The 24,102-nt window shown below is 51.4% G+C and overlaps 1 protein-coding gene across 1 annotated transcript in view; it reads left to right on the plus strand.

Annotated features, from left to right (window-relative positions):
• The window catches only part of kcnh5b (potassium voltage-gated channel, subfamily H (eag-related), member 5b), a 40,144-nt gene that overhangs the window by 9,689 nt on the left and 6,353 nt on the right, over positions 1-24,102 (plus strand). The window contains 12 exon segments of the mRNA XM_029832894.1: positions 1,415-1,807; positions 4,450-4,462; positions 4,465-4,535; positions 4,537-4,607; positions 5,140-5,182; positions 5,184-5,246; positions 5,248-5,358; positions 5,360-5,417; positions 15,554-15,753; positions 17,097-17,156; positions 17,562-17,754; positions 19,009-19,205. Coding sequence (XP_029688754.1) covers positions 1,415-1,807; positions 4,450-4,462; positions 4,465-4,535; positions 4,537-4,607; positions 5,140-5,182; positions 5,184-5,246; positions 5,248-5,358; positions 5,360-5,417; positions 15,554-15,753; positions 17,097-17,156; positions 17,562-17,754; positions 19,009-19,205 — 1,473 coding nt within the window.

Raw genomic sequence — 24,102 nt, forward strand, 5'->3', positions numbered from 1 at the left:
TAGTGGGGATCCATCTGCTGACGAGACAGAACACAAACATGAAACATGTTTCCCTCTTACTTGGGCTGTTAGGTAAGCTAGCCTGTTAGCATCATTAGCTGGGCCTCTGGACTGTGTTCACTGTTTGTGCACAGGTGACCTTCACATGAAAGTTTGAACCTGAGCATTGACGTGTCTGCACTTCCGTTAACACGCTAACCTCCCCAACACTGCTGGACAGGCACGGTTCCTCCGCTGATGCGGGCGCCATGAATATTTGAAGCCTGAAGCCCCGGTGCTGCGGGCACCGGCCTCGTTTGGTCCTTTTTTATTTTTGGAGATGGTCTGATTGTTTATTCACCAACTGTGTCGCCTTTAACCTGAAGCGGAAGCTGCTGAAGTTTCTGGCAGATGTCGAGGGGAGGAAAGACGGATTGAGATGTTGAGCTTCAGACCTTTTAGGATTGTTCTGGAGGTCATAAATCTTGGAGCAACGCTCCAGTTTAATCGGGTTGATTCTGGCTGATGCAGCGTCCTCCTGTCATCATCATCATCATCATCACCAAAGCTGCTTATTCATGAGTCTGCAGATTTTAGGAGACTGGATTTAAGGATGCAATGAAGAAGCTGGAGGAAGAGAAAAGTGAAGACTCGCTGGCAGAGGGAGGAAGAGGAGGAAGAGGAGATAATTCTCCAGCTCTCCCAGCCTGGGCGCCAAAGAGCCGTCGCAGGTGATCCATCCGCTCGGCGGCTGAAAGGCGCAGCTGCCATCTTCCTCTTCGAGTGTCACATTCGCACAGGTTTCTCTTCCTCCCTGCTCTTCGCCTGGACTCCTAATTGGCGGTTCCGGCTTGAAGCATCGCTGAGCCTCTTGACCGGCGTCGGTTTGATTGACGGCTTTGAAAGCGGGAATTTAGAGGAGATGGCGGAGGCCTGTGGCCCCGCCTCCACGTGTGAGGGCAGATGAGCGAGTGGAAGCTAACTTCCGTGAGTCAGATTTAGAATTTGTAGCGACTTTAATTAAAGTGTCAGCGTGTTGAGGTCACCGCGCCGACTCTACAGCAACCAAGATGGCTGACGTGTTTCTACTGCCGCCATCTTAAATCTAGAAGCTTCAGGCGCCGCCACCCTGTGGGCGGAGTCTGACCTGGCGCCACGCAGATTTTCCTCATTTAGCTTTCATCACTTCCTCTAATTTCCTCTTTTCTCTTGTTTTTCTCGACCCTTTTTCTTCAGGCAAAAATACCAGCGTGGGAAATGTTTCAATCCTGAAACTTAATCGTGTGTGAAATAATCAGTAAATGTGCTTCTAATTTCGCCTCCGTCATTAAAGAGATCTGATCTCCTCCATCACGGCTCTGCGTTCTGCTGGTGAGGAGGTTCTTCTGCGACCCGGACGTTGCCGTAGTAACCAGGTCCCCTGTCCCGTCCACAGGTGCTGCAGCTGAACTCTGACATCCTCCCCCAGTACAAGCAGGAGGCCCCGAAGACGCCCCCCCACATCATCCTGCATTACTGCACCTTCAAGACCACCTGGGACTGGGTCATCCTCATCCTCACCTTCTACACGGCCATCATGGTTCCCTACAACGTCTCCTTCAAGACCAAGCAAAACAACATCGTGTGGCTGGTCCTGGACAGCGTGGTGGACGTCATCTTTCTGGTGGACATCGTCCTGAACTTCCACACCACCTTCGTGGGGCCCGGCGGCGAGGTCATCTCTGACCCCAAGCTGATCCGGATGAACTACCTGAAGACCTGGTTCGTCATCGATCTGCTGTCCTGCCTCCCTTATGACATCATCAACGCCTTCGAGAACGTGGACGAGGTACGCTATGATGTTCTGACTGCGTCGTTCCCACCGCCGGCCACCGGAGGGCGCTGCCACGAGCTGCGTCGCGTCGCTATTTCCCCGTTGCTCTGATTGTCGGCTGCTGTATTAGAAACAAGCACTTCCTGTTTGACTTTCAAATTTAGAGCACCGGACTGGGAAAACCTTCCCGTTCTGATCCAAACGGTGATTTACTGTCGGCAGGAGCGTCTGAAAACACGACTCCTGACCGGACCCTGACGTTTTGGTGGTTGGACTTTGGGAGTCGGCGTGTGGCTCCAGACACGCAGCAGAGGGGGACCTTGGTTACTAAGCCCGTAAAGATCATTGATTAGTAATTAAAGCTGTGCTGTTTTTACTCTGCCTGAGATAATTGATGACATTTTGCTGCCGTGATGTGAGTCTGAGCTCCGACGCAAGCTGCAGGAGCCTGAAACACCTCACTTTTCCTTCACCTTCAATCCATCCCTGCTGATGGAGATGAAGAAGATCTCCAGACAGGATGTTTATTCAGGAGCTCCAGCTGGTTGTTTTGTGCGTCATGTGACCTGGTCTCCACATTGATCACAGCCGACATCTACGTCTAATTAGCTGACGAGCGTGTTTCTGCCGTCTGGGCTTCAGGTTCAGAACCTTGACTGACTTGTGGCTCCATCAGCTCGTTGCTTCACGGCTCTTTAACCGCCATCGCGTATCGAAGACTGGCGTCGATGCAGCCTGGAGTCCGTTAACGGTGGTTTTCTGCTCGGCTTCATGCTGAATTTAAGTAGAACCGCGAGGGCAGGAGAATCAATCAGACATAAATCTACTAATATGTTTCAGCTCTCAGGTGTTCCTCACCTCACCTTCTCGGGTGTGTGTGTGTGTGAAGGTTTCCGGATCCCAACCCAAAGTTGCTTCCTGGCGGTTTGAGCGGTTGATCACATGCTGTGTTCCCCTCAGACACGAAGTCGTTGCTCTGGTGTAACGATAAAGAGTAAAAGGACCCATCTGGGATGATGTTTAACAGGCTGTGAAGGACCTGAGGGTGTGAGGATGCTCCTGATGTTTCCTTCCATCAGACCAACTGTTTCCATAATGTGGAGGAACAAATGTTCCTGCTGCAGTTTGGATGTTAATTCGGCCCATAAAAGTTGGTCGGTGGGGTGTTGCTTGCTGCCAGGCGGGCGGAGATCTCAGTGTAGCATCAGAGAACGGCGTTAGCGACAGTGTTAGCGACATGTTAGCATCGGTGACCAAGTCCTTCCTCCCAGGAAGTTGCTCCAGACGTGGTCCAGCATCATTCCCGCTCTTGTAGAACCTGGAATTTGGTGTCCGTGTCTCATAAATGACAGCTTTTGCTCAGAAGGTTCACTGACCCCTGAACGCCTCTCAAAGCCGATTGTTCCTTTTTTTTTTCTTCTTTTTAATAACAAATAGTTTTTTCTGCAGCAGAATCAGTCGGCAACAGCATCAACAAACCAGCAACGCCCAAAGTGATGCAACACCTCTGAGGAGCTGAGGCCCCCAGAGAGCTGTGTGTGTGTGTGTGTGTGGTGTGTGTGTGTGTGTGGTGTGTTGGGGGGGGGGGGGCCTCCTGCGGGTTGGAGTCACCTGCTGCCACAGCGGAGCCGGAAGCTGCCGGGGAGGTGGCAGCCCCGCAGGGGTCTAATCCAGGCTGACCTTTCTTGGCGCTGTGCGTGCTGCCATCTTCATGAGCGAGCTGACAGAGCCAGGGGCGAGCTGTGTGGTGGTGGTGGGGGGGGGGCATAAAGAGTCCACGTGTGATCAGTGCGGGTGGGAGGGGCTTACACAACCGTGGCTCCACCGTGACCTTTACAACAGAAACACGTCAGCTCCGATTACCGGCGCCGCGTTATTTGATTATCAGGATAATTGGTCCAGAGAAATTGGGCCGGGGGGACTAATGGGGAAGGGGGGGGGGCAACGTTCCCACCTTTTCCCTCCAAAACTATAATGGTGTTTCAAACCTCGCCGGCCATTTTGGATTTTGATCTGTTCCTGAAGGCGCCCTCTATGGTGGGCTAGATGGTGTCTGTTCCTGGTTAAACTGGAGGAGGAGGGAGGTCACGTCTGACTTCATGTCATGACATGAGGTGCAATGCAATTGTGGGATATCTAGTCCACATGCTGTGCAGTGCACGAGGAGGCCGCAGGTTGGTGTCCTCGCTCTGGTCTTCGTATCCAAACAGGTTTAACCTTCAAGAGCATTTTGACCATGAAGAAGTGTCATAAATGTGTGCTGGAACGTGACTGGTTCTGGTTTCTATTGGACCAGAGGCGGAAGCTGGTTCCTGAAAACGATCGTGAGCATGGAGACGAGCAGCAGAGATTTAGCCCCTCATCCGGACCTCCAGGTCCTGCTGAACACCTGTGGAGCCTCTTCCTGGTGCTACCGGGAAGACTGGGAGGGTTCCTACTGGTGCTGTTCTGCTCCGGGCTGAAGTGTGACGCTCTGGTTCCGTCTCGCTCTGGTTTTGTCAGCTTTTCAGATGGTTGAGGGTGAAGAACCTGAATGAATGGTCCTAAATGACCCAAACTGGAAGCTGGTCTTCATCAGCGGGACGCGTCGCCATCAGCAGCTGTGGTGGAAAGCAGATGTTTTCCTGTAATAACTCCAGCTCCGTCCTCCCCCGCAGGGCATCAGCAGCCTCTCAGCTCCCTGAAGGTGGTCCGCCTGCTGCGTCTGGGCCGGGTGGCTCGGAAACTGGACCACTACCTGGAGTAACGGAGCAGCTGTCCTGGTCCTGCTGGTCTGCGTCTTCGGACTTGTGGCCCACTGGCTGGCCTGCATCTGGTAGGCGAATCTCATCCGTTCTCACCCGTCTGGGCGGTGACCTGGCCCCCTGCTGAGAGCTGGGACAGGTCCAGGTTCCTTCTGGGTCCAACTGGATCCATGTTGTTCTCTGATTCCACAGAAGAATATTCAAATGTCACTGAGGGAAACTGTTGCCGTCTAACTAAAATCACCTCCGAAGGCACCAAAACTGCGGAATTCTGCTGAATAATGAATCAAAACTGAACCTGCTAGTTTATTCCAGGACAAATTTCCTTAACGACAATCTTTAATCAAAAAAACTGTGTTTGCTCAGCAGTAAAGAATCTCATTTATAATAAAAGGCGTCTTTACGCCTCTTATTATGGTCGATTATCGTCGACGTTTGTTATCTTTAGATTACAGCTGCTAATGGCTAAATATTAATGCCAGTCATTTTGAGCTAAATGTTTATTTTATCGCACCCATTAAATATCCATTAAAGGGGAGGAAAATTAAGTTTGAAGGGGCAAACGTCAGGAAAACCGTGGCTGACAACCGTCTGCCCGTGCAGGTACAGCATCGGGGACTACGAGGTCATCGACGAGGCCACCAACAACCATCAAGATGGACAGCTGGCTGTATCAGCTGGCCATCAGCATCGGCTCCCCTTACCGCTACACAAAACGCCAGCTGCTCCGGCCAATGGGAGGGCGGCCCCGGCAAAGACTCGCTCTACATCACCTCCCTGTACTTCACCATGACCAGCCTGACCACCATCGGCTTCGGGAACAATCGCCCCCTCCACCGACGGAGAGAAGATCTTCTCCGTGGCCATGATGATGGTGGGATGTGAGTACCAGTCACACTTATCCTGCTTCCTGCTCGGGGGGGGGGGGGGGGGGGATGGATGGGTGACCTGTGTTGTGGAGGCGTTGTCTACTGAAGCCGTGAAAAGGCCCCAGTGATCCGAGGGATCACAGCTGGGATCTGGATATTCTGGGATTGTTCAGCTGATTGTTCTGTTTATTTTCTTGTTCTGCTGGGTTTGTTGGAGGGTTCATGGGAGGAAAGCGCTGAAGGGTGTGAAAAGGCCTGTAAGAATGGATGAGGTCAGCAGAAACACTGAGGTCCTGGGAGTGAAACAGATGTTCAAGTACTAACGTCTGCCTTCATCGCACCGTTTACTGAGTAAACTCTTATTTTTAGAGAGAGCTTTGAAAGGAAGCAGCCGCGTCCGCCTGTCAGGAGATGATTTCCCTAAAGTGGACGGATCCGTGCCTGCAGCCTCTCGCCTGTTCTTGCTGCAGCTTGTGTACAATGTCACCATCCTGGAGGAAAACTTCCTTTCAGCGCATCAATTATTAAACTCTCTGCTTCCGTCTGCAGAAGCGGCAGCACGGGATTCGGCCCGTTCCTCCCAGGAAGTGCGCCGCCGCGGGCGCCGCCGCCGCCGCCAAACGCAGCGCTTGTGTTTGTGTGTTTGGATCCAGGTTAAATGGACGCGACCTTCATGAAGCAGAGGTTATATTGACCAGAGCAGAAAGAAAAGATGATGCTCGCCAGGGTGCAGTTTGCCCGGCGGACGGGGAATATGTCAAGTGGAATTCTTCAGTGAAATCTCCGTGTGTGTGTGTGTGTTGTGTGTGGTGTGTGTGTGTGTGTGTGTGTGTGTGTGTGTGTGTGGTGTGTGGTGTGTGTGTGTGTGTGTGTGTGTGTGTGAGCGTTGTTGAGACGTCGCTGTAGTAGCCATCGGGCTGTTGCTAGCAGCTGTTAGCAAGCTATTAGCTGGGGTCTGGGTCTGACTGAGGCTCCGCCCCTGCTGCTCACTGCCCATATAGGGCCCGACTCGCCTGTCCTCCACCACCTGATCAATCACATCCAATCAGGTTCATGAAAGCGCTTTGATAATTATGGAAATAGCCTCTTTGATTCGGTGAGCGAAGGCCAAAGGTCAGCCTGACCACCGGGACTGGTTGTGTTGGTTTCCGTGCTGTCGGCTCTGGCTTCCTGTTCTCGCCACGTCCGGTCACCTGGACCGGCCTCTCCTCTCTCGCTCCGCTGCTTCGGGTCCGTGTTTGGGTCCAACCCCTCGTTTTCGGGCAGCGACCTTTGGCCTCCACAGCAGCGGGGTGTGAAATGTGTTTCTTTGTTTTCGTCAACATCTCGGAGGGAGTCGACGTCTCGTGAGAGCGAAAAGCGCTTCGGCCGCCGGCGGTGTGTGGCGAGCCGGGCCCGGCTGAGCCCGCACACTGACCCAGGAGCCGCTCGGGTTCTGTTGCGGCTTAATTGAAATCAGCAACTTTTTTCCAGAAGAGAGAATCGGGATTAGCTTCCCAGGCTGTGGGCGGCAGCGGAACACGATGAAACACGACAGAAGCTGTTGCTCTTTGTTTCCTCCGCTGAGGAGTTAAGCTGCAGCGGCGTTTAATCCAAAAACACTGTTGGCCCACAAACCTTCAGATTTACTCTAGTTGGATTTTAGGATTATTGCTGCTCCAGGAACTCCGTGGGTGGTCCTCCCTGCGTTCAGACGATAGCGCCACTGGGTGTGAACATGTTCCTGCCGTGTTTGTGGAGTTCTGGACCAAAAATGTGGGATTAATGCCTTTCCACACCAACTACTTGGTGATTTAGATGGGTCCAGGGTTCTGGAGGTCCGGCGGCTCCAATAAGTTCTGAGCCAAACTGGCATTTACACTCTTAGCTTCTTCCTCTGTCCGGCAGCACAGGTCAAAGGTCATCACCGAGCAGAAACTGAACAGCATCCTCTGCGCAGTTTGAGATTCAGTCGCCGATCGATTGAGCAAAGTTCTGACTGCTCAGACTTGGATTCTCTCTCAGAACTTTTTAGACACTTTAATGGAGAAAAAGCATAGAGGCGATGGAGGGATGGATGATGGAGGGATGGATGATGGAGTGATGGAGGGACGGAGGGATGGATGATGGAGGGACGGAGGGATGGAGGATGGAGGGATGGAGGGATGCATGATGGAAGGATGGAGGATGGATGATGGAGGGACAGAGGGATGGATGATGGAGGGATGGATGATGGAGGGATGGATGATGGAGGGATGGAGGATGGATGATGGAGGGACGAGGGATGGATGATGGAGGGATGGATGATGGAGTGATGGGGGAAAGGGATGGATGATGGAGGGATGGGATGGAGGGATGGATGGCGGAGGGACGGAGGGATGGATGATGGAGGGATGGATGACGGAGGGATGGATGATGGAGGGATGGATGACGGAGGGATGGATGATGGAGGGATGGATGGCGGAGGGAAGGAGGGATGCGATAAAGGAAAGAACAACAATAAAGGTGGCGTGGAGGCCAACCGCCCCCCCTCAGGCCGCCCTCCCTCCCAACCCTCCGACTCTTCAGACTTAATCCCACCTGACCAAACCTCTCTGCCGGTGGCGGCGGGCCGGCGTTGCTCTCCCGCCCCGACACGTCCGGGGGGGGGACGGCGCTCGGATCACAGCCCAACGCCACGTCTGGAGGTGACGGCCGTGGCGGCTGAAGAAGTCGGAGACACAGAAGCTGGATCAGGTCACCGGCGCGTCCCCTCCGGTCGGTGCACCGCGTTCCTAACGGGTTTCTCCGAACTCGCCATCGTGACGGCCTTTGGCTCCGCCTCCAGACCTTCCTTTGGAGGACAGCTGCGAATGATCCTCCCTCTCTGTCCACCAGGGAAGCCTAATCTGATCCTTTATTTCTGGATTAGCTGCCTTCGCTCCTCCTAACCTGCTTCCCTTCATGCGTGACGGCATCTTTGGTGTCTTTGTGGTGGAGACAGAGAAACGTGTCGCTCATTCAGACGCCGCTGCTCCGGTTCTAATTGATCCATGTTGTTTTGGCAGCGGTCCGGTCCGGGAGTAGCGGGAAGCGCTAACTGTTGGAGCCCATAAACGTCGTCTGGCGTGAATTCCTCCATAAAACTGACGAGTAAATAAACAACACAAGCGAGGTGTTTACCACAGCACCCAAACAGACAATGGCTAAAAGGAAGTAAAGCTCCAGAGCAGCGGCACAAGATATTAAATCAAAACAAATAATAAAATAAAAAGACAAATAAAACAAAACCGCACTCACTCCGTCCTTCACCTCTGGGTCCGACTGTCGGCTAACCGAAACAGACAAAGTGACTTCCTGTTAGTGTGACACTTCCTGTTAGTGTGACACTTCCTGTTAGTGTGACACTGACCGCTCCTCCGTCCGTCCCTCTGTCTGTCCCTCTCCTCCCAGCTGTCCTCCCACATGTCTCACACTGTGTTTGTCACAAGACTCCTCAGGATTAATGAGCCACTTTACCGTATCTGCAACCATCAGCAGAGTCTGGAGCTGCTGCACACCCACCCACACACACACACACACACACACACACACACACCACACACACACACACACACACACAGATGAAGCTACAGGATCATCAAAGTTTCATCGACACGTTTAAAGAGTAATTAGCACGATCAGATTTGCGTCCCTATCATGAGTAATTCCACCACATCATCTCGAACTCTTTGGGGGGGGGGCTGAACTGAAGTCATGTGACCGACGCCAGATGCTCGCGGGGCTGATGACGAGGTTCCTCTGAGGTTCTTGTGGAAGGACAAATGAAAGCTCGGCATGTTTTTGTATCCAGTCTCAGATGATGAAGTATGGTGTCATATTGTGCCGGTCCAGGAACTCCCACTCCACCTCTACCCCTAACCCACCGACACCCAAGGTCAAAGGTCTGGATCGTTAAGGTCGAGGGGACCGGAGCGTCGGGACCGTTCAGCCGAGTCGGGAGCTGATTTAAGACGGAGGTGAGATTTCTGTGCTTTCTGGAATCAGAGGAATTCTGCAGTGGCTGCAGCTCACATGGAATTATGAGAATTACCTGAGCTCAGATCAGTCCAGCGGCACCGTGGACGTGCACAGCGGGGGAGGAAAGATGTGGCTGCTTTAGCTGGGGGGGGGGGGATGACAGACGCATGGGCTAAACGAGAGAGACTTACAGGACTCAGCAGGAAGAGGAGAAAAAGGTGGAGATGAGACGAAAGAGGCGTCGGGAGTTAGAGGAGAAGCGCCGTGTTGGTCTGCTCAGTCGGCTGAGTTTATCCGACTTAATGCCGCAGCCAAGACGCTCCGCACATAACGAGATGAGTCTGGGAGGTCTCCCGACCCCCACCAGCACCCCCAGCATCGCTCCGGAGAAGCCTGAGCGAGGGAGGAAAACAAGGCTGCGAGAGGAGAGGAGAGGAGAGGCTGGAAGGAGAGGGGGGTCGCTCGCCCCTCTGGCCTCTCGGCTCAGATATCCTGATTAGTTTGGAAAGCCGGAGAAACAAAAGGAGGGTGAAGGAGTGGAGAGAGGGTTGGTGTGGCCTCGGAGAAGCGATTAGTCGTCTAATCCATAAGAGCCTTTTTTCTGTCTTTTCTTCCTCTTTATCCTCACTCGCTCTCATTATCTCCTTCCCTGCTTCCCTTTCCTTCCATCCCATGTTTCAGGTTCCTCGTTATATCCATCCAGTCTCTCTCTCTCTCTCTCTCTCTCGCTCCCTCCATCTGAAATCAGCTCGGCTTTTCTGGTGGATTGTTAGTTTGGGATCAGTCGGACTTAGAAAAGCTTAAAGCTGACACACAAGCGTAAATTCTCTTTATTCCATCAATTTTTTTTAAAATTTCCTCAGTTTATTGAATTCCCACAGCCGTGTTTGTTGTTCTGCTCTAAACGTGCAATCGTGCACGGTGCAGACGTCCCGCCGCTGCTCACCGGATCCTTTCGTCACTCCTCTGTTGGGGATCAGACGGTTTCCGCTGCGTGCGTCCTGTCCGGCGCTCCGTCCTGGAGGGGGTTTATTCCTGGTCTCCCTCACAATTGTCGTCCTCGATCCTCAGCAGCTTCGGAGCGACGTCGTGTCCCCTTGTACTAAACGCTGGACGTGGCGAGCGAGTTGCGCCGAGCGCCGCGGAACGCTGAATAATTGATGCAAAGGGGAGGGGGGGGCGTGTAAATTTGGGGTTTTTGGAGCCGGCCAACGCGAGTTGAAGTTAGACGAATCGGAAAGGTTTTCTGTCAGAGTTTGTGTCTGAAGCCGTCTGAAGGTCTCTCCGCTCCAGGAGCCTCATTAAACCCACCGGAACGCTTCAGCGTCCAGCCTCTGGACCTTCTCTCTGAAGGTTGGATCACTTGTTCTTTGCTGACCGCTGAAACTTCTTTGATCATTGGAAAACACTTTCTCCATTGATGTTTGTGGGCCTGAGCTCCGTTTAAGCAGGGTCCTAACCCGTCCTCCTGGCAGCCGAGCTCAGACGCCCATCGCCTCAATCACCTCTTAAACTCTTTCCCAATTTTGTGTTTGTCAAATGATTCATGTAGCAGCAGCTCCTCTGATGACAGTTCAAGGGGGGGGGATGAGGTTGCCCCCCATGTGGAGCCCGGTCCTGCTCAGGGTTTCCTCCTGTTCAAGGCAGAATCAGGAGCTCTTCTAGATTATAGCGCTCATAGACTCCTCAACGCTCCAGTTCCTCCTCAAGGGTCTAACTTGTTTCTTTTTTCTGGGGTTCAGTGTTCTACAGAAACCGTTTCTCAACAGATGTCTTCCGGAACCGAACAGATGCCCAAACGAAAGTCGATACGTCAGTTCGTCTGATTTTTCCCGATATTTTTGTGTGTCAGAGTAAAAAGGTTCCGGCCACGGGTTTCAATCAATCGCATACGGCGCTAAATAATTACCAGCAGCTCCGTCTGTTCCGTGTGTGCTGCGTTAATCACTCGGGGGGATTTTGGTGCCTTCGCACATATTTCCATTATTATCAGTGGTGGGAATCACGGCGTGTTTCTTCCCCCGTTTATGAACAAATCATTCTCGCTGCCAAAGCCTTGAAAAGGCGGCAGCGGCTCCTATTTTCATTATGTTTAATTTCTTTCCTGGTGATTCATGCCGGGGAGCAGTTGAGTGTAGTCAGAGGAGGAACGTTAGGAATCAGGCAGGTGCCGGCGGCCTCACCTGCTGGAACAACCGGAGAATAACGACCTCGGGAGCCAGAGCGTTCCGCTCCCGGGATTCGCCTCCACCTCTGATCCCGACCGAGCTGGAGTCAGACGAAAACCGGGAGCTGAACGGCGGATCGATGTCGCTGCAGCCGTCACCCGATGCCAAACGCCCCGAACAGGTCGATGGGCAGACCTGCCAACCATCAAGGACTAATCAGAGAGCGGCGGCTCGTTACAGTCAGAGCCAGGCTGGAGGTCACGCAGGAGCTGCCGCCATAGAAACGAGCCGAGGTTAACGCTGTATTTTTAACCTCCTCTCAACCGCCTTCCCCTTAAAGACAATCGGTGTTTTTTTCCTTCGCGCTCTCAGTTCCATGTTCAGCATCTTATCAGGAAAATAACGATTCAGAGTTTAGAAACGTCGTATTAAAGATTTTCGAGTCATTTTAGCTCTCAGATACGGCGTTTGCTGATCCCTGAAATGTTCCGACAGCCATGAACAAAGTCCTAATGGCAGACGTTAGTTCCTGTGGAACCACTGAGGTGGACCCAGAACCATTGAGGTGGACCCAGAACCACTGAGGTGGACCCAGAACCCAACGAGGCTCCATTCAGATGTTCTGCTGATTCTTGCTGAAGTCACCGACTCGTTTAAATGGATGATTGAACGTCAGGCGATCAGCAGATCGATCACCACCAGATCAGGCATCTAAATATCGACCTCGCCGTCTCGGGACTCGCTCCGCGCCACATTAGGGGGCGGGTCCTTGCCCCTCGATGAGACGTATCGATGTGTCATCAGGTCCGTAGTTTGGGGAGAACACGGAAGTTTGGGGTGTTTGTTGATCAGTTATGTTGGTTTATGACAACAGAACATCACAATATCGAGTTCTTGATAGTTTCTGGGCCATTTGCAGCTGAGATGATGTGAAACAGCTGCTGATGCGTGTGAGAAGGTCCCTGGATGAACGGGGAACTAACCCTTTAACGCCCTGACCATGACCTTGCTGGTTGATGGTGAACAAACACTCAGCTTCAGTTGGTCCTGCTCAAAAAAGCCTCCATGGTTTACTAGCGGATCTGTTCGACTGGTCCTCCATGACTTCATTAGACCTGCCGAGGCCGTGGCCCCCGGCCCCCCCGGGAACCCTCTCAGCCCCCGATGGCCTTGTTACCTCCAGCAGTGACTCGGGTTTGTTTGTCGTCTTCGTGATGCTGAAATGCTTCCAATCGACTTTGAATAAAACTGACATTTAGAGCCAAAAGGCCGGAACTCATCTGTTTTTCTTTAAACTGTCTTGTTTTCGCAGAGAGACGGAAAAAGATGAGGATGGACGACCCTTTATTAGAACTCAGGTTGGAGTTTATCCTCGGTTCAGTTTGTGCAGGACGAGTTTTCACGTCTGATTCGCGTGAGGAAGAAAGCGCTCGCTGGAATTAAAGCTCCCCGGAGATTCCAGCTTTATTGATGATTTCATCCAGACAAATTACCTGAAGTGGAGGCGATTCATCGCGGTCCCCGGGGGGGCTGTTATTCCTGATAGTTTTCATGGCCTCGGTCTTCGTATCGAACACCTGACGCTGATGTTCAAACGGGCGCCTTTAAAGCTTTTTGCCCTCGTGCAGCTGATGACGAGACTGATTATCTGAAGGCATCCAGAGATTAAAGCTCCACCACCGTTATTCCACCATCTACGAGGCTGCAGCTCCTTTCGGACTGACGCCGACTGTAATTATATCACACCGATGTTCTCTGACCAGCGCTAAACAGGTTAGCTCATCAGAACCATCTCCAGCGTGACTGCTCACCCCCACGAGGAGCCTGGTACCGTGTGTAAACGGCTAAAATGGTCCAGAACCTCTTCCTCTGTTAGTCCAGGTTTAGCTGTCTCCGTCCAGCTGTGTGGTTTGATCGTGTGGGTGCGTCCCACATTAGCCGCCCCCCCCCCCCCCCCCCCAAAACCCAGCTGTTCTGGACAGATGTACCGACCGCAGCTCCCAGCCGCAGAGGCGAGCGTTGCCGTGGCGGCGAGCGTTGCCGCGGCGGCTCGACGATCCTGCAGATCGCTTAGTCGATATTTATTTAGGAACAATCAGACTCGTGCTCGGCGCCCCTGATGGGCAATCGCTGCCTGTCAGAGCGGATTTACACGGAAGCTCGTTTTCATTTTCCCGCTCTGACGGGGCGGACGGCCTCGCCGCGTTTGGCCGGTGGAGAGCAGCGTGCTGCCGCCGTCTGATGTGTCGCCATCTGGCCGACCGAGCAGCCAAATGGACCGAGCTGGACGGCTCGTGGTGGAGGTGGCGGGTCTGAAGGCCACGGCGGCTTTGGGGACGCCGCGGCGGCGTCGCACCTGCCACCCTGGTGCCTTTACGCTCAGAATCAAATGAAAGGACCCGGAGAGGCAGCGATGCTGGCGTCACGGCGGCGCCACGATGCCCGTTGATCACACGGGAAATGTCAGCCTACGCTCAAAGGTTAAACCTTTAAAATAACATCAAGTGTTTTCTGACGGGGCTACAGCCTTTTCCACCCCCTGTGTGTGTGTGCGTGTGTGTGTGTGTGTGTGCGTGTGTGTGTGCGTGCGTGTGTGTGTGTGTGTGTGCGTGTGTGTGTGTGTGTGCGTGTGTGTGTGCGTGCGTGTGTGCGTGTGTGTGTGTGTGTGTGTCATGTACGGTTGTTGTGATGGACGTTTCTCGGGTGTCGAGACCTCGGGGCCCCTCCTGGACAGACAGATTTCTGTCCCTCACACTCATTCGCTCTGACAAATCGGCCTGACGTCCCCCGGCAGAAGGTCCAGAACCCAGACCGGTTATGACGCCGGGTCTCCTGATTCCTGATGGAACCATCCTGACTGCACCGCCATCTCCGTTTCATTGACGCTGTCGGAGCATTTTACATCCCAGTTGGACGGTTACCGTCTTTTATTCCCTTCTTAGGAGGAGGAAGCACCAGATTCCAAATCCCAGAAGATTCTGAAGGAAAAGATAGTTTCTTGCTTGGAGCCTTCTGCTCCCAGCAGGGACTTCCCAAGGTGACATCTGCCCCCTCCTCAGAATTCTGAGGCAGGTCTTTCTTCCATTTCAGTGTTGTGTCATCAAACCTCTCAGGAGGAAAAGAGGGAGTTGTAGAAGATGATGTGATCCTGCCCCGGAGGTGCAGAGGTTCCAGAGGTGCTTCTGGTGCACCAATTATGAGTCTGGTTTGGTGGAGGTGGGAGCAGGGCTCAGAGATCATATTTACCAGCTGGCAGGGTTCCGGAAAGGTCCTGGAAGGTCCTGGAAGGTCCTGGAAGGCTGTCATCATCGGCATTGAGTTTATCTTTATTTTGCTGTCATTTCTTTTTTGAGCACTTCCTGTTTCTGCTTCTTCATTCTCACAGATCTTTCTCCTCTTCCCTCACTCTCGCAGCTTCCCGTCTTTTATTTTGAAAGGCATCACTCGCTCTCCTTCCATTTCCTCCCCGTTTTCCATACAAGTATCCAAGCGGATCGTCTCATCTTTCCTTTTTTGTCACTTTTATTGACTGGGAGGAGGCGAGAGGGGCACAGGGGATGGAAGAGGAACTATTTTGAGTGGGGTCTCTATGGAAACAGCGCAACACTGTCGCAGCCGACGGCTCCGCAGCGAATGGGGCGAAGCTCCGCCTCCTCGGCAACTGAAGACGGAGACGCGGTCGCGTGCTGCTTTGGGAACTTTACGGAGAACTGGGGGGACACAAGAATGGTGCATTATGGGAACTCTGGGAGCACCTTCAGATGTTTTTACTCTGAATTGTCAGCGTGAAAATCAGCTTCACACAAATTGTATCTGCTCCGACTCCAACAGCTTCATGTTCTCAGCACCTGGCGGGTCTCCAAAGATGCTCACCAGTAGCGACGTCTTGCTCGTCTTTAAGTGCAAAGACACTTTCTAGAGGAAGAATTAAGCAGCCTTCAAGGTTTTTTCAAACACTACAACTTTTGTTGAGCTAAAAGTCAAACTGTCTGTCTTCTCCAGCTCTGCTCTACGCCACCATCTTTGGAAACGTGACCACCATCTTCCAGCAAATGTACGCCAACACCAACCGTTACCACGAGATGCTCAACAATGTCCGGGACTTCCTGAAACTTTACCAGGTTCCCAAAGGTCTGAGCGAGCGGGTGATGGACTACATCGTGTCCACGTGGTCCATGACCAAAGGCATCGACACTGAGAAGGTGAGGACGGGACTCTCCACGCGGGGTGAAAACAGTTGTGAACATTAACCACATCTGTCACCATGTGGAGAAGATGTGATGGGTAAAGAGTAAATAACAAACAATTCAGAGCGAATCTTCTGGAGTCATCTGGCCTCCAGCGTCTCCTGGTGGCTCACTGCTGAGTCCTCATTTACCCAAACGCCTGCTGAGTTCTGAACTATGGACCCTCAAACACACACACACACACACACACACACACACAGTCTTATTGGCTCACTCGAGACGAGGGTCAACGATGGTGAAACAAAGTGCCGTTTACTGTGATGCAGTTTTTACACTTCCCACCTGTGAACAGCTCTGACGTGTGTGTGTGTGTGTGTGTGTGTGTGTGTTCCCTGTTTTTATTATTTACTGTCAGACATCCATCTGTTTCAACAGGCCAAGTTTCCCTTCAGTCATGTGATAAATGCCCCCCAGGGTTTTTGTTTTGACAGATTGTGGTTAAATGGCTTCACAGTGGATGGAGATGCTGAAACTGAGACCTGTGTGTGTGTGTGTGTGTGTGTGTGTGTGTGTGTGTGTGTGTGTGTGTGTGTGTGTGTACGGATTGTTTTAGATGCCTGTGAGGACCAGAATATTTTCCACTATCAATGAGGAGACATTTATTCTGGTCAGAGGCGTATGTGAGGTTCATACAGGTGCACGGGTCACATTAGAACTGGTATTAGGTCCAAATTATGGTTGAGGGGTTTGAAAGTCCTCACAAAGATAGAAGAAAAAAAGCTTTTCTCTAGAATCTCTTCTCTGCCGATACAGCAGATGGGGTTTTTATTATTAATGAGAGCTGACTGTATTTGTTTCCGCTTTCATGTGATCATCTGAGATTGGATTTAATTGAACTGTCTGTGCGCGTGCTCTTCCAACAGTCGTTTATTTCCTTAATCTCTTTTTTGTTTTCCTAATCTCCTCATTGTTTTCGTGCACGTCACCACGTTGCCTCTTTATCTCCTCTGCTCGTCTGACCAATTCCTTCTCTCACGTCCTGTTGCTAATAATTCCATTTCATTCTCTTCTTAATCATCCCCTGCCTGGCGTGGGTGTCTCTGTGTAGGTAATTAGCCGGGACATGTGGTCATTCACCATCTCAGACGTTCTCGGCACCAGCTTGTGGGTAATTCCGTGACCCGTTCCCAGTAGAACCGCAGACGGGCCCATCGGCTGCTCCTGCAGAATGAGTCCCGTGTGCCAAGTCATCCGGAGACAAATTGATCTCATTTCCATCAACGTTGGTTTAATCAAGGAAAAACCATCCAGCGACGCACCTCCTGAACAGTGTCTCCTGGTGTCTCTCTGTCCTTCAGGTCCTGTCCATCTGTCCCAAAGACATGCGGGCCGACATCTGTGTCCACCTCAACAGGAAGGTAAGCGTCCCAGCCCGTCGTCCTCACCGCGGTCCACTGTCAGTGTGACGAACTCGTTGTGGAAATAATCATGTAATATACGATGATGTAGATTTCTGCTGGGGGACGTTGTCTCCACTCCCCAGCTCAGCCCCTCTAAAGCCGGATCCAGGACCGTTTTATGTTTTAAGACTGGAGCTGCTGACAGGAGTCGCACCAGAGCTGCTGATCGGGCAGAAAAGGACGGAAATCTTGACAAAATGCAGCTGCCTGAACGAGCGAGCGGCTCTGTCGGTGCCTTAAATCCCACCCAGATATCTGCGATTACTTTAATTTGATGAGATTTGACATCATTTCCTGTTTTTCTGTAGGTGGGCGTGGACATTGTCCTGTAAATGTAACGCCTCCCTCCCGATTCTCATCCAGGTCTTCAACGAACATCCAGCCTTCCGGTTAGCCAGCGACGGCTGCCTGCGCTCGCTGGCGGTGGAGTTCCAGACCACCCACTGCGCCCCCGGAGACCTGATCTTCCACGCCGGGGAGAGCGTGGACACGCTGTGCTTTGTCGTGTCGGGGTCGCTGGAGGTGATCCAGGATGATGAGGTCATCGCCATCTTAGGTATGCTGTCCCTGAGAGGTGGGGGTGGCGGCGAAATGGGCGTGGCCAGCGTGTCAGTCACCTGACCCTGGGTCTGGGGGCCGCACGTGGGAATGTGGAGAAACGGTTAGATGGACAGGAAAGTGGAGAAGATCCAGGTAGGAAGAGGGAGAGGAGGAGCGTAGAAGGAAGATTTAGTAGAAGAAGAAGAAAATGAAGGGAGGTGTGTTGTGGTTTAGACAGCGGTGATTTCCCCAGGCTGCTCCCTGAGGCTGTTTCACACTCTGATCTCATTAGTGTGGAGAGCCGTCAGGTGCACACACACACACACACACACACACACACACACACACTCTCATATACATGTAAACACTCAGAACCCCTGTTCCAATAATAGCAGCACCGTGGCAGCCACAGTAAATACTAAATAAGTAATAACTCTCTTATTTCCCATCATGCACTGGTGTCCTATGAATCCAGCACGTTGTCATCACCTCCTAATGGATCGTCTCATCACACCACAACAGGTGTGGGGTTAGCTTTCATAGCTTTTCCAGCCCAGATGAATGTTTGGCGTCCTCCTTCATGCTCTCCATCTCATACAAACATCAGCGATGTGCTGCGAGACGCTGCAAAATGAGCGCATCCATTATAATAATTACTCCCTCATTACTGGGAATAATTCTGATTAATGACACTGATGTTGGGAATTTTAGGCAGATTGAGTTTCTCATGGTTGAGACTTTTTTATTAGTTTTATTGAGCAGAAGCTAATTAATCATTCAGCACTTCACAAACGCTCTGCTGAACACGGTGGAGGAGCCCGAGAGTCGCTGCTCCGGGTCACGGGCTAACGGGCTAACGGGCTAACTGGCATGTGACCAGCAGCATCCACGCATCAAGACCGGAACCCTAGATCCTCTCTAAGTGTCAACATGCTCTCGCCGTCAGTTGAATCTCACCAGCCGTCCTCCCGGTGTGAGTCTGGCTCTCCTCGCCACCTCCACCCACCGCTAACTGCATCCCCTGGGAACTAATTCCAGGAGTCTCTTGCTGGATGTTTTTAGATGGACAGGAACCATCTAAGAGGGGTGTTGGGATGGAGGAGGGCTGCCAGGAACAGTCACACACTCGCTGCGTTAGTCTTTAAGGAGGAATCAGATGAATATTTCTATATTTTCTAAATCTTCATTCACGGTTCATCATCATTCAGATGATTTGGGCTGATGGTTGGTTGGTTGATGCTGGGCCGTCTCTGTCTTTTCTGGTCTTCAGGTAAAGGCGACGTCTTTGGGGATGTCTTCTGGAAGGAAACCACGCTAGCACACGCATGCGCTAACGTCAGGGCGCTAACTTACTGCGACCTTCACGTCATTAAGAGGGAAGCCCTGCTGAAGGTGCTGGAGTTCTACACCGCCTTTGCTAACTCCTTCTCCCGAAACCTCATCCTCACCTGCAACCTGCGCAAGCGGGTAAGACTGCCGGCGTTCTTTCTTCTGAGCTCGTGCTCGGTTATTGAGCTCGTAGGCTTGTTCATCTAAGAATTAGAGAAGATGGATGAAAGGTCCATCCAGAGTCGGTTTTTTGAGCCCATCTGACCTGATCACACATCCTCTCTGCTCTTCCTATTCTCATGTTGTTTACTTATCTTATTCTCTCCACCCAGGAGGTCTCCTTCTCCACATGCCTCCAGCATCATAAATTATACATGCCGTGGTGGCTGCTTCATTATGTCCGTGGCCTTTATCTGTCTGGCAGGCAGCCACTCCTCTCTCGCCGTTTCTATGTGTGTTTAATGTTTTTACTTTATTAATCAGATGTTATTCATGCGTGTGTTATCTCAACTGCCTCTTGGTTGAACATACTGGGGTCTTGTTTCTCTCGTTTTGTCCTGTGCTGAATCAGAACTGATGGAGTTTGAATCCATCCTGCAGATGCTGCTGCATAGGAACATCAACCTAGTTACCTTTGATTTATCTGGTGTTGCAGACCAGTCAGTGTTAAACAGAATCTGACTCTGGTGCAGTTTTACTGCGGCAGAATCTGCCTCTGCATCGCCTCTCGTTGAGCGGCAGGAAGAGTGATGAAGATTGAATTGTCCTCCTCCTCCTCCCTTAGCCCCTCTGTTCTCAAGCAGCTGCTCGAGTGCAGTCATGATGAAGACGAGCGATATTGTGATGGGACCTGAGATGCAGCCGGCGGGACCTAAACAAGCTAACACATGCTTCGACTCGTCCTGTCATAAAGCCTCTGCTACCATCAGCAGGTTTCCTTCTCCACAGGAATGTGAGCCACCGGTGGAGAACATCGATCAGGCTGATGTGTTTCAGCTGTCCACATGTGGATGAGAGCGCTTCCTCCTCAGAGAGATCTTAGCGAGCGCGTTAGCGTCGCGGCTACATGGCACGGAGTCAAGTTTGATTTGCTCTATTAGACGTAGGTGAGAACTGGAGCAGGCTGCTTCCATCAGCTCAGCTCTCCTGAGTGATTCCATCTGCAGCAGAACTCTGAGAGGACGCCTGAGACTGCGAGAGGCTTTGAAGACAAGTTGGATCATAAAAATGATGGTGATAATTATACTTGACCTAGTATTGGTCATAAGTAATGAGGCCTCGTGAGACTGGAGATGTTTCAACAGAGGTGTGGAAATCCAAGATGGCAGCAGCGAAACGCGAGGTGTCGCCTAGAAAATGGCTTCAGCACATTCTTTCGGAGTGGAGTGTAGGGAGGAAGATCTGGAGAACCTCTGTGTTGACCAGCCGGTGAGGTTAGAAGCGCTGAGTCTTTGTTTCTGTAACCACAGTCTCTAAATTTACACGTCGCCCCCGGTTTAAAGTATTCTGGGACGTTTCCACCTTCACATTGGAAGTGTTCCAGTGATGGTTTTAACAGTGTGGCTCCACTTTGTTTGGATACTTGGACCAAAGATGATGCTCTTCAGTTATTATCGGTGATACGTGCATGAGCACAGCTTCAGTCCTTTTGCTTGTATCCACATACTGATCATGCTGGACTCTTCTGAAGGGTTTATCTTCTGGGAACACCCAGGAGAGCTGAGCAGAGACTCATTGAGGTCCGCCTCTCCTCAGGAGTTTGATGGAGATCCTGAAGGATTGTCGCAGGCCTGTGGAGGTACCTGTAAGCAGACCCTGCTCCTGGACCTTAAACCACCTGAATTTGATCCTCGTCACCCTTCTGCTGCATCACGAGCTTCTCAGGAGGACCTGAAACTGGCGCCATGGTTCCCGGGTCTGATCCTTCGTACGTCTGCTGTGAAGGAACAAAAGAAACCAGATTGAGGGTTCTTGAATGGCTCCCGACCGTGTTAATCGCCCGTCTCCGTGCTGTTTACACGAGCGAATCACATGATTCGCATTTTATCAGCGTGCAAAAAAAAAAAAAGAATAGCAGGGAAAACATTTATCTCAAGAAATTCCATCAAAAGAGGAAAATGGCTGAATGGTTTTCAGATGATGAGACGTGTGTGAATCTTCTCCACACTGTAGGCAGCGAAGCGTGTCTCCACGTGTGTGTGTGTGTGTGTGTGAGCCTGGGGACGCGTGTCGCATGTATACATTAGCTTTGTGAGGGTTGTGTCAGCAGGAGGGAAGTCATCCGTGCACGCTCTCATCTTCTCCCTCCTCGGCCTGTAAATAATGAATGGCTGAAGTTGGGAGGAAATAAAGCAGGATCACAGGAGCCTTCCTCCGGCCTGCTCGTGTCCCCTTAAAGGGACAATTCTTCTCTGTGGGCAGAAAACAACCCGCCGACAATGGAGACAGATGAGTCTTTGTTTCTCAGACAGTGGAGGGGTGCATGATGGGTAAACGCTCTCCGTGCAACGGGCACGTCAGACAAGTCCCATCGCCGTTCGATACTCACCAATAGGACGGGCGGTCGGACTTAATTTTCCTCCAGAAGAACCATCATCTCTGCTTTTAATTGTTGTTGTGCTGCCGTTTGTGTCTGAATCGCACGTTAATGAGGCGTGAAAACGGGCTGATCACGAGCTGTTTTCGTCTGCGTCTACAGTCTCGCTGCCTCGCTGGCGTGCTCCCTCATTGTTTCTATTTATAGAAGCTTTTATGATATCTGATAGTCTGCCAGGATGGAGCTGCATTGGTCACACACACACACACACGCTCACACACACACACACGTTTATTATTTTAGTTCATCTGTTGGATCGCAGGCGTGAACACCCTTTTTATTCAGGCCAGATATTGTTGTGTGAGCCGGATGATTGTCCATCCATCACTCTGACTGCTGGGTGTGTGTGTGTGTGTGTGTGTGTGTGTCGGCAGTGATGCAGGTTCAATCTAGCAGTTGATTAAATTCTTTGTATACAGTTCTTGGTACCCACGTGCACGCGCGCGCACGTACACACGCAGAGCCATTGTAAATGTTCTGGTTAGTGGTTCCCTTGGTTCTGGAGGACTCATTTTTGCTCTGAGTTGAGTCTTTAAGCAGTTTAAAGTGGATTTTTGACCCTGGAAACAGCAAACTAAGACTCCATTAGAAGGAAACTGAAGTGGAACTTGCCTTCGTTCCTTCAGGCCCCTTAAATGTGTTTGTACTAGTTCCTTAACTTTATTTCCTGTCTGACATCACGAGCGTGCTGTGATGACCTTCTCCCATTTCTGCTAGTCAGGATGAATAAGCCCTGCAGCACAGGCTCCGCCCCTTACCTGTCGAGCCTGTCACAGCAACACATGTGAGCTCATGTAGGCACTCGAACACATCCAGACAGGAAGCGACCGTCTCTTCAGGTGCGCTGCACAAAATCACCTCCTTCAGCCGTGGATGCGTTTTTGCTCCGACCATTTAAATCTGGACTTCCTGTGTTGCCCGGCGGCTTCTCGTCTCTCCCTTTTCCTCTGAGCGTCATTTGTTCCGAGCTCTGAGCTCTGTCCCGTCTTTGGCTGCTTTATTTGAGTGTGACTTGTTACAAAAGCAAGTCACGCTCATCTTTAATGGGCTCCTCTGTCACTCCCGCACCCCGCCACATCAACACGCCGCCACTTCCTGCCCCGGCGATTACGATGATGAATGAGGTCGCCCGCAGCTCCGTATAAACCCCGAACTGAGAGGCTGATCCCCTCCTCAGCGCCGCAGTCGGCAGAAGAACGTCACATTCAAAAAGGAGGCTGGAGGTGCTGATCCTCACCCACAATGCTTTGCTGCAGATTTCTCTGGAGGAATATTTAATCTGGAGTTGAGGAGGCAGCAGTCGCCGTGCTTAGAGACGCAAATATGACCTTAGATGATTTGTTTTACTGTATTTGTTCACACTCATCAATGTTTTACTATGAAACAAGGCGCTGTTACCCATAATGCAGTGGGATTTCACGTGGTTTCGCATCTTTTCACTCTGGTCGTTGCACATTTGTCATTGAGTTTATGTCAAACCCATCTAACCGTTAGCCACGTAGCCATGACAACAGTGGTAACGCCAACATTAGCAGAGGTATTAGCACCTTCTGAGGGAATGCTGTCGGGTCGGGAATGTTTCCGGACGACCCCATGAAGCTCTGCTGTGGATCAGCTGTGATCCTGGATGGTTCATTGTGTTCGTCTTTTTCCACTCTCAATTTTGCTGCATAAACGTATTCCTTCGTCAGGCTGTAATTAATATGAATATTTCCTGCTGCAGCAGAACAAACAGAACATTTCCACATGTTCTCCTGCGCTGTTATGCATCACTCTCTCTCTTATGTAACTCTCTCTCTTTTAGTGTTGAATGTATTTCCTCCCTCCAGTCAGAATGGGACTGAAATGAAGATATTACTCAGCCCAAACAGCCTCTCTCTCCCTCCCTCTATGTCTCTCTATCACTCACTTTCTGCCTCTCTCTCCTTGAATAAACCTGACTCGCTCCGTCTGCTCGCCTCCTGAATATTTAAACCTTCCGCTGGGACGCTCGTAAACATAATGTTGCATTAGTTCCGGCCGCTGTGCTGATTTTAAGTTTGAGTTATTTTTAGCTGGCTAGTAAAAATAGCAGTGTGATGGATGTTTGGTGACCGAGCACGTGACCGGGCCACTACCGGTCGCTGACTTTGGGTTCTCTTTAACCTCTTTGACCTCAGTCAAACACTCCATCTCACTTCCTGCTGTGGGAAAGGTGGATGATGAGACTCATCACTTCATTTGACTGTTTTTGATCTCTTGCTGCATCTGGAATTCAGGGGTGTTCTGACTGACCTGGACAGTAGATCAGAAGAGTGGATCACATTAGCAGATTACCTTCTTCTCCTGGTGGTGACTCAGGACCATCTGTTGTCCTGTTTGATCAGATTTATGTGGCTGCCGATGAAAAGACGAGGACGCGCTGGACGTGGGCCATGGCCTCACCCACCTTTATTCTCA

This window comes from Takifugu rubripes, chromosome 2 (assembly GCF_901000725.2).
Source record: "Takifugu rubripes chromosome 2, fTakRub1.2, whole genome shotgun sequence".
NCBI classification, from domain to species: domain Eukaryota; kingdom Metazoa; phylum Chordata; class Actinopteri; order Tetraodontiformes; family Tetraodontidae; genus Takifugu; species Takifugu rubripes.